Raw genomic sequence first — 9,595 nt, 5'->3', positions numbered from 1 at the left:
AACTCCAAGATAGTATATCGGTTAAGCGTCACGTGTCATCAAACTCGGTAATTTGACAGTTAAATTTAACGAAAACTAATTGAAGGTAAATTTGTCATAAATGTATTAACTTGGGGCAAATTTATTACAAATGTATAATTTTGGAGTTTTTTTCGGTCAAAAAATAGTTTGGAATAAATTTATTACAGGTGTACCAATTTAGGATTTTTTGTGATATTAACCCTTTAAAAATTAAATCAAATCACCTCCTTTGTCATTTTCCCTATTATACTTATACGTGATTTATGTGCCTAGTCTTCCTAAAAGAAGTTGCCAAATGGCAGAGACGAATGCAAAACTCTCATACCATGTTGTAGACGAGAGCAGCTCAGGCCTTAACCTAGGTTGCATAAGTCGAATCTCATTTACGATTAAATGTCAAGATGCATAACTGTAATTTGACTGAAGGTTGGATTTATTAGCGTGTAAGGCACTAAAAGCATACCTCATATGAGTTCCATTACTACAGATGAGTTACTTCAAAGAAGCTTTCATGTCAATAATTACAATGTGTGTCTTTTAGCTATGGTATGTCACTTTTCATATTGTTTTACCATATATTCAATAGCTAAGATGCTTCTGACACTCCCCATCTATACAAATATACAATGCAGCAGATTAAAAGATTTGTGTCCCCATGTCTGCTTATACGAGTATAACCTTGAAGTGGAGCTTGTTGGTGAGATCATGATAAGTGAGCGATACAAAGGGAAAGATGCAACTGAGTCCGTGGGAATGGCGTCCGGGCAGTTTGTGCTAGAAGTTCTAAGATAAAAAGAATATTACCTTAAGAGCTTTGAAGGCGAAATTGACCTCCCGTGTACAAATTAACCGGGAACCGATATTGTTCTGCTGATAAGCCGAAACAAGTTGTTGTGCCTAAAGTAATTTGCTCTTGCTCGATATAACGAATGTCCGAGATAAGCTGGATGTGGTACGATCCGATACAAGAAAGTTATTCGCTTAAGTGTTCTACGGAACAACAAGAGAAACAAGACTGGCCTGGTGTAAACGACTTGCCAAGCGCCGCACGGGCTATTCTGTGGCCAGGAAAGTGCCAGCCCATGACATTTTCATGTCACTTCTCTGTCTTCTCCATCTTACGGAAAACAAATCCCTCATTCTTGGTAAAAACAAATCACTCTTGCAGCGACCCCTCTGCCTGGCTCTCTACACCTCACCGCCATGCCACCACCAGAAGAGAAGACTCAGCCACCGCCGCCGCCATGAACACAACCACCACCAGAAGACACTAGAGGCACCTCCGAGTAGTAGAACTTAGCGAGAGCACACACTCTCTCTCCACTTATTATGTGTCTCCAAGGGGACGAAATCACTGAAGTTGCATAACGAAAATATGAATGCAAAGACATAAGGGAAGGACGTTTTTCAGTTCCTTTGTAAACTGCTGCTTTTTATTGAACTTCCTGCAAGTACAAGGCACTTAACTGGACATTGATAAATCAGGCCAGAATGTTAAAGTAATTTACAGAAAAAGAACAGGACGACCGCTGATGACTGGAAAGAAAGCTGAGAAAGCACATCATACACAAACATGCAAGATTCCTAAAACTAGCAAAACACTTTGTCTGGACACTCACCAATCTATCCCAAAGACATTAGACACAGCCTCCTCTTCAAAGTAATCAAGAAGTAAATCTAGCCAAGTCGCACTTTGTCACCTTACATACCATACAGCAATATGATACCTTAACTGGTTTGAGCAGAAGAAATGGACGCTGGCATAGAATCTTCAAAGTCGACTCTGGTACCAGTGGTGCTATCATGTGCAGGACTAGCGATATCAGCTATTGTATCATCTTTACTATCCTCATCCACGTGCACGACCTGGCCAAAACTCTTGGACATTTTATCGATGAAGTCACTGGATAACATTACTTGATTCCTCTGCTCATTTTTACCAGCTACCCCTACAACAGGTGGACTGGCTTGTTGTCGGGCCTTTCCTTCTTGAATAACTTTCTCACGTTCTTCGTAGAATTCAAAATCATCCAGAATAGATGTGTCTGTCTCGTAATTCTTGAAGATATTCAACATCTCAATACCTTGTTCCAATTTCACCTAAACAAATTAAAGAACCATCAAGTCGAAGACAAAAACAAAAACTAAGCTTTATAACATTAAGTGGGCCGCCTCAACTTCTATAAGGCAAAACTTAATGATAAACCAATGAGATGATACCACAAGTAACAAACAATCGAAAGACATTCTATTCTCTACAGGATCCAAATGATAAATGCTATTAAAAATATTAAGCAATGTCTTTCTGAAAGTTTTGCTGCTGTGCAGTAACACATAACGGAGACCCATCATATAAAGTACAATCATTCCAAAGTTTTCGAGGATTAATAGTATCCCTGATTAACGTACCTCCTGGGTGTCTCGGCTATTTGTGACAGGCTTATTGTCATTATTTTCCAAAACAATGTGACGAAGCTGACTGTTTGGAACATCTTTAATAACATGCCACTTCACAGGGAACTGCCCACTCCATCTATCTTGTTGCCAATAATCAAAGCTTCGGTCAAAATCTACAGGTCCAACCATTTCAGAAACCCCGCAAAATTGAGCACTAGCATTCACCTGCATGTGATGGAAACAGATATAGTACAAGACAGATGTAACTATAAGCCAAAAGAAGCAAGGCCCAATCTTTTCTGGGTTGAATAATGCAAAGATGATCTGGACATAATACATCCTGATGGGAGCGTTCAAAGAAGGTATTCAGATTCTCCAGGCACAGTGAGAAACAGGCAAGCTAGCGAGCTGGAAATTAACAAACTACACACACCAAGTACTCCGCATAACAGTATTCAGGCAATCAAGATATTTTACGTACAAGATTTCCTTTATAAATCTTGAACCATTATTAAACATATACTATAGCAGCTCAATTACTGTGTCTTTTCACTATGAGAAAGAAAGAGCCTCCAGAAGTAAGCAAGTTCCATTGAACCCAAAGAAAGTACATCATTCCAGCAGTAGCCTCATGCGAGTTAACAATTTATTAGGAACTTCAATTAATCAACAGAAAAACACACTAAATGGACAACCACAGTCAAGTTCTTACATCTGAAAGTGTTTGAAATTGTACTCCTCATGGTAGCAAATCCATCTTTTCTTACTCTACTTTTCAAAATAGCAGAAATTTCTGAAACTTTCCTTCAATCTGATTACCGATCAACTATAGTGAAATCAATAACGAAATATCCAGTACTACTTACCGAGAAGAATAGGAAGATGGGGCAAGCTTCTTCGTTCTCCTTTGCCTCCCGGTAAGCAGCATCCAATTTTCTGTTCCCATTTGGTGTACTAGCCCATACACCATATTTGATACTCTTATGAACATTATCTTCACTATATGACTTAATCACAAAAAACTTAGCATTGTCGTATTCTGTGACGAAATCTATGTGATTGTATGACCCATGAGGAATCTTTGTTGTAGATGTGCTAAGCTTGCTATCATCAATGGAGGAACCATGTTCAGGAGCAGCGTGATTCTTCAGCTTTGATGCTCTCGGTCCACGGTTTTGGTCACCAAGGATATCAGATGTCCCATTACAACTGCATATAGCACCATTGCTTCTCCAGCGGCGGCGTCTATTATCAACTGAAAGCCAGCCCTGACCATTTAGTCCTAAACCAGGAATCGATGTAGTCCCAAAGTTAGCTCCTCTGTTGACACCACTGTGTAGAAAGTCTCTATTATATGGATCAGAAGATCCATATCCAGACAAGGTTCTTTGCAGATCAGAAGCCTGAAAAAGATAAACAATAGTCAATAAAGTCCACCACCGTCTCAATCCTCACAATATTATTTCAGTAAGATCTAAATACACCTTCCCTGCAGTAGACCAATTAGAAGACTAATAAGCAAAAACATTGAGTCTATGGACATGCTTATACACAGGCAAGGAAAGTCAAATGAACCACCAAATAATAAACAGCTTATCATTCAGAAATGAAAGAGCAGTCCTTTGGCTACAGTCTCGACGTCTTCTTGATCTCAAAATCTATATCATTAATTAAAAAAGATGAGTTTCTATGAGTTTTTGGACATTGAAGTGTTACCTCTGTTACTATAACCACACACCTCATACATGCCTAATAACTGACCCCATACCAAAATCCACTGAATCATCGCCTTCTTAATGTGTTTTCTTTTTCTTTGTATGTGAACATCCATCATCACGTATGCGCTGCACATGCCCTAACACTAATAATCCTCTAAGTGGAACTTTTTAAGTAAAAGTATTTATGTTTTTTTAATGCACTAATCTTGTATCAATCCAAGAAGCTGTTCAAAGCATCTTATCATAAATAATGTGTACCTGAAAATTTCAACCACCACTTTTCTCAACCAACAGAGAGAACGAAAAATTTATCCAACCCCAAAAACAACAAAAGGTGAAACTCAACAATATAGCTAATAGATACAGATGGAAAAGCAAGAAGGCATACAATTCCAATATTTTGGGTAAACGACCCTATGCCTATGGGCTGAGGAGATACTGCTGGCGATAAAGGGGAAAAGGACCGTTGCCTATCAGCTGGCTTGGACCAATCTGACCAAAGACCTCCAGAACTCAATCCATCCAACCCTAGTTGCTGGTCATGAAACCCGTGAGTCCAAGGATTTCCAGGAAAGCTTCCTCTACCAAAAGATCCCACTGGTGAAGGATAATTAGGCCTTGGCCCAAAAAGCACTCCATCGCCTTGCTGGTCACCATTCATCGACATTGTGAGATCTGGTTGTGAAACCTGAGTTGGTGAAGAAATATATGGCATAGTCGGAGGCACTAGTTGTTGATAGTAAGGTTGTCCTGAGTAAGGAAATTGTTGTGAGGAATACATCTGCACATCTCCACCAACAGAAGGCAATGGTGGTGTGCCAGGGGAATATGGTCCATATGGCATATGCGGACTGTACCCATAGCCAGTATGGAAAACAAGAGAATGGTTTTCATTGTACACTCCCTAAATGCCAAAAAAAAAAAAAAAAAAACACAAGGTCAATAGAATACATTCTGACTGAGCAAGAATAGGGGTAAAATTAGAAAAGCAAATGAATAACATACTGGAGATGCTAGTTCCAACCCTTTTGCATTGGCATAGTGAGAAAAATCATCCCACTCCCCAGTAGAACTGCCATATCCTGAAGTTCATGAAGACAAGCATTCATTTATTTTTTAATACTGCAAGTAAACTACAGGCATTACAAAAGCTAATGGAAATCAAGTTGCTGATGCTGAAATCAGTCTAATCATTTCGTAATTGATGACATATCCCTACAACATGCTGTTATACATAGCTATGCATGGTTTCCTCAAAAGACTATTATCCCATTTATGAAAAATGTCACCAATAGAAAGAGTTTTCACAAATTACTTAATGGAAAACGAATTGTTGCAGGAGAAAGGTGTTCAGATGCAATTGCATTCTTCTTACTGTGTCCTACCAGAGGACTCCAGGTGCCTTTTGGTAGCAGAGCCATAGCAAGACAACCCTTTTTCAGAGTTTCTTTCAATCACACCTAATTTTGATGATAGTAAGATTGAGATCTAGGCAAGCTGCTACATCTTGTCTTTTGCAATCTAATAAATTTCCTGATTCAGCAATTTTAGGTGGAGAGAAGCCTGCATTCTGTTGTGCTCTTTCCTTCATCCAAAACGAGTACATACTATCAGATTCAAAATTGTGAACCAGCATGAAGGAACAATTTCTGTGTTCTTAACTTTAGAGGAGTGCCTTTTGGAATGTTTTTATTGCAAACCCACCTCACTGTCGGGAATTCAGAGGCACCAATAACTCATCCAAAGTCCTTATCTTCATCGCGGGGTAGAGCAGCTTGGTAGCTTGCAAGGCTCATAACCTTAAGGTCATACTATCAGATTCAAAATTGTGAACCAGCATGAACGAACAATTTCTGTGTTCTTAACTTTAGAGGAGTGCCTTTTGGAATGTTTTTATTGGAATTCAGAGGTACCAATAACTCATTCAAAGTCCTTCTTATCTTCATCGTGGGGTAGAGCAGCTTGGTAGCTTGCAAGGCTCATAACCTTGAGGTCATAGTTCCATACTTGTTACATCGTCAATATTGTACCCAGGGTGTTTTTCGAGTAATAATAGTCGAACGAGCAACAGAGACTCCAAATGGGGCATCCTACCTGATGGTCTGTGGGAGAGCAAGAACTTGTTCCCTAAAAATTAATCTGGAAAGTCCTGACACCTTCGAAAGTGGCTTTCATAATATCAAAAGCAACTCAGGCAATAGTCTAAGCAATAAACAATCTGCCAAAGACATAATCCAATATAATAAACAGATGCTTCCTCTGCAAAACAGCAGGGAAGTCAGTCGACCATCTGCTTCTCCAAAAAAAAGCCAGGGAGGACATCTGTTGGATTTGGTTTAGCATTTTGGAGATTTTATTTTATTTTATTTTATTTTTTCTGTTCAAACCAGCAACTAATAAAAATGAGATTTCGGGTTTCAAAGGAACCAACAATGGCAAAGATAAGGAATAAAGGAAGCTTCTCTGTTGATACACTCAACCAGCTTTGGACTAAAATGGGGAAAGAAATCTAGAGATTTCTAGAATAGGATTTTCAAATGATGCTGTCAAGAATGGGTACTTACACTTCCAAAAGAAAAAGAACAGGGATTTATAGTTATCGCACTATAAATTTAGCTAAGAATTTATCCTTAAAACAAATGCCTAATTAGATCTGATAGATCCTCTCTCACTGAAACTTTGTATAGCGGTGTCAATAAGATATTTTTTGCAGCAAAAAAAAGAAATGTCTCTCAAATGCTGTGATAACCTTAATAAATGACCTGCACCGCCTGGTTAGTTCTACTAATTGGCCTAATAAGTCAAAGACACAGCGGTAAGTAGTACAGTTCTCATACCACTAATTCTAAGATCCACAAAATACAGATTGCAACTATTTAATCACAGAAAAGAATGACAAGTTACACGGCTCCACATTACAAAAAAAGATCTATCAAGTAAGACTCACAGACCTCTGTAATGCAACGTTTGTGGCTGATGGGCATGTGCATCAGCACCATCACTGCTCAAACCGATGGATACTGATTGACTCACCGGTTCCTTCTGAGAACCTGCAGCAGCACCGTCCTGGGAAGGATTAGGAGAAACTGACCCTTTTGCTGGATGCTGGAAGACATTCCCAAGTAAAATGTTATCATTCAAAGCAATCCATGGAACCTTACCGAGTAAGCACAACGAGAGAACAAGATGCATCACATCAGACTCACAGTTAACTGCTGATTCATGTTTTCTGGATCAATAGGTCCCTCTTCTGCATCCAATCAATCAGTTTGTCAGTGATGCAGTATCGTATGAACCAAAGGCAATAATCATAATCATCGAAACCTATCCAACGTCCAGTGCTGAGAAGCTTGCATCTACGACTATTATGATCATCTGCCCAACTGATTGATGCCTATGCACCTATAATTTCTTCCCCAAGTACTACCTTAGTCGAGCAAACTAAGGAAGTGTGCCGTCAGTAAGTGAACAACAAGATCAACAGTCCATGAGTTAAACCAATATTAATAAGAACGATAAATGGATCACAAGATAATTCCATCAACTCTGCAAAGACATGTTGGTGAAAAAATGACCTTGACGGTTGGATGTGGTGTTTTTTTTTTTTTTTTTTCTTTTTTAGGTTATTGCCCTTCATTGCAGTGGAGAAATGATGCACCCAGTCCGGAAGTCATTGACTAATAATTGTTTTGCGGCCGACAAAAGGAAAATCATCCAAGAGAGTCGATGGAACCAAAAGGGAGAAAGAAGGTTCTTTCGATCACGGCATCTAGAAGTAGATAGAACCCGCTTAATTCATCAGAATCAACTCCAAAAAAAGGAGGCGGAATTAGGTTCACAGACCATGCCACCAGATGAACAGAGGCTGACGATGAGAAGAATCAAGAGATCAAATTGAGGGAACTGAAGATTAGGGACGTACCAGCGGCGGAGCGATCGGGACGTCGGGGCTGAGGAGCGGCCATGGACATGGGGGGTAGATCTCCTCCCTCTTCCTCACACACAAACACACACACGCTCTTGGGATCTTTATTCAATTGGAGAAACCGCCAGCAGAATCTACCGCAACACAATGAAAAGAGGGTACAGCAGAGTATCCATGGGGGGTATCTATCAGTAGGTGTCAGATGCAGGATATGGATGGAAAAAAACTTGGTGGGTACCTTATGAACAACTTGTATAAAAGCATTCACCGAAAAGGGTATTCAACTGAAAAATTACATATATGTATATGTCTTAAAAGTTAGGAGGAAACCCACGGTGGCAGGAGGGTTAAACAGTTAATTCACCGCTTGCTTTACTAAGGAAAGGCTTCATCTTTTGGGGGAATGAATGAACACATTGGGAAAGGAACGACCTTTCCCTTTCTTACCCTTCTCGGGAACTTTTTCTGAGGTAACCTCTTCTCTGTCCTCCGTACGTTTCTTGTCCACTTTTAATTTCTTAAAATTTACTATGACTTTGCTTGAAGTGAAAAGTTAAATAGGAAAACAACAAAGCCTCTCCCAAACACCCACGACAATGCTAATTTTCCACGCAAACGTGATATCACAAGATCCAACGCAACTTGAATCTAGTATCTTGGTGTGAGAGCACGACAGATTTAAGAAAAGTTTGAATTTTGGATTGTATTGTATAATTAAAATTTAATCGGGTATTGGGTAATGTTCGCGAAACTTTTACAATGATCCCCCGAGAAGAGCATTACACGAGCAAGCACACTTTTAGTTACCAAATAAAAACAAGCCAACATGAATATTTTGGGGTGATAATGCAAAAATGAACTGAACTTATAAATGTTGACATAGAAAATACCGACCTAAGAATTTTGATTGCACATGGGTCGTCAATCACTCTCTAGTCATCTTCGATCTCGATGAACATCTCGTAGAGATTGTCTTGTAAGAATGTGTCCTTTAAGAGTTGGGTTCACAAAAAACCTATGAAATAGCCATTTTAGCTGAAAGAGTGGATGCAAATTAGAATCTCAAATTTAGAAACAATCAAAATCTCAAGAATTGGTGAACAAAATTTGCCTAACATGTCGTTTATTTTGTTAGAAAGGGCTAACTCCGTTTTAGTTCTCTAACTCTTGTTGTTGGTACTGTTTGATTCTCCAACCCTTTTTTTTTCTTCTTTTCCTAAATTAAAATTCCCTGACGTTCTCAAGTTGCGAAATCAAAGTTCCTTTGCGTCTACCGTACAAACGCCGCCGCATTGCGGAAGTCTTTTTGACGGTGTGCTTGATGTCACATAGTTCTACACAGCCTCTCCCCCCACACACGCACACATGATTGATGTTTACTACGTAGCATTTGATGAAAGTTATGTACGAGGAAACCAGTAACTATCCAGCATTTTTTCACCGTAGCATAGCAAGTAATTAGTATCTACACACAGCCCACCATATGCAGGAATCTGACAGCCTGATCCGACTCCCTCTTATAAGTCCAATCATA

At 39.3% G+C, this 9,595-nt stretch overlaps 1 protein-coding gene across 3 annotated transcripts; it reads right to left on the bottom strand.

Moving 5' to 3' along the window:
- Positions 1-1,432: 1,432 nt before the first annotated feature.
- LOC115755803 (YTH domain-containing protein ECT1) lies at positions 1,433-8,307 on the bottom strand. 3 transcript variants are annotated; one of them, XM_048283744.1, is made up of 9 exons: positions 8,059-8,073; positions 7,474-7,559; positions 7,343-7,386; positions 7,088-7,241; positions 5,142-5,218; positions 4,525-5,040; positions 3,285-3,821; positions 2,431-2,643; positions 1,433-2,121 (listed from the first exon to the last, which is right to left on the bottom strand). In XM_048283744.1, the coding sequence occupies exons 3-9, from the start codon at positions 7,358-7,360 to the stop codon at positions 1,750-1,752; spliced, it is 1,887 nt and encodes a 628-aa protein (XP_048139701.1). In that variant the 5' UTR covers positions 7,361-7,386; positions 7,474-7,559; positions 8,059-8,073; the 3' UTR covers positions 1,433-1,749. The 3 variants fall into 3 exon arrangements, with proteins under 3 accessions (XP_048139701.1, XP_030551194.1, XP_030551192.1); XM_030695334.2 differs by lacking the exon at positions 7,474-7,559 and having other exon boundaries at positions 7,088-7,186; positions 7,298-7,386; positions 8,059-8,307; XM_030695332.2 differs by lacking the exon at positions 7,474-7,559 and having other exon boundaries at positions 8,059-8,307.
- Between the last annotated feature and the right edge of the window lie 1,288 nt (positions 8,308-9,595).

The sequence above is a fragment of the Rhodamnia argentea genome, chromosome 8, assembly GCF_020921035.1.
Source record: "Rhodamnia argentea isolate NSW1041297 chromosome 8, ASM2092103v1, whole genome shotgun sequence".
NCBI classification, from domain to species: domain Eukaryota; kingdom Viridiplantae; phylum Streptophyta; class Magnoliopsida; order Myrtales; family Myrtaceae; genus Rhodamnia; species Rhodamnia argentea.
This window is presented reverse-complemented; position numbering and strand designations above follow the sequence as displayed.

Bases quoted from the DNA above. Each gene is read 5' to 3' on its own strand.
- LOC115755803 (XM_030695332.2), bottom strand. From the start codon at position 8,107: ATGTCCATGGCCGCTCCTCAGCCCCGACGTCCCGATCGCTCCGCCGCT. The intron at 7,387-8,058 runs GTACGTCCCTAA...GATTGGATGCAG, and splicing joins TCCCGATCGCTCCGCCGCTG to AAGAGGGACCTATTGATCCA. The intron at 7,242-7,342 runs GTGAGTCTGATG...AATGTCTTCCAG, and splicing joins ACATGAATCAGCAGTTAACT to CATCCAGCAAAAGGGTCAGT.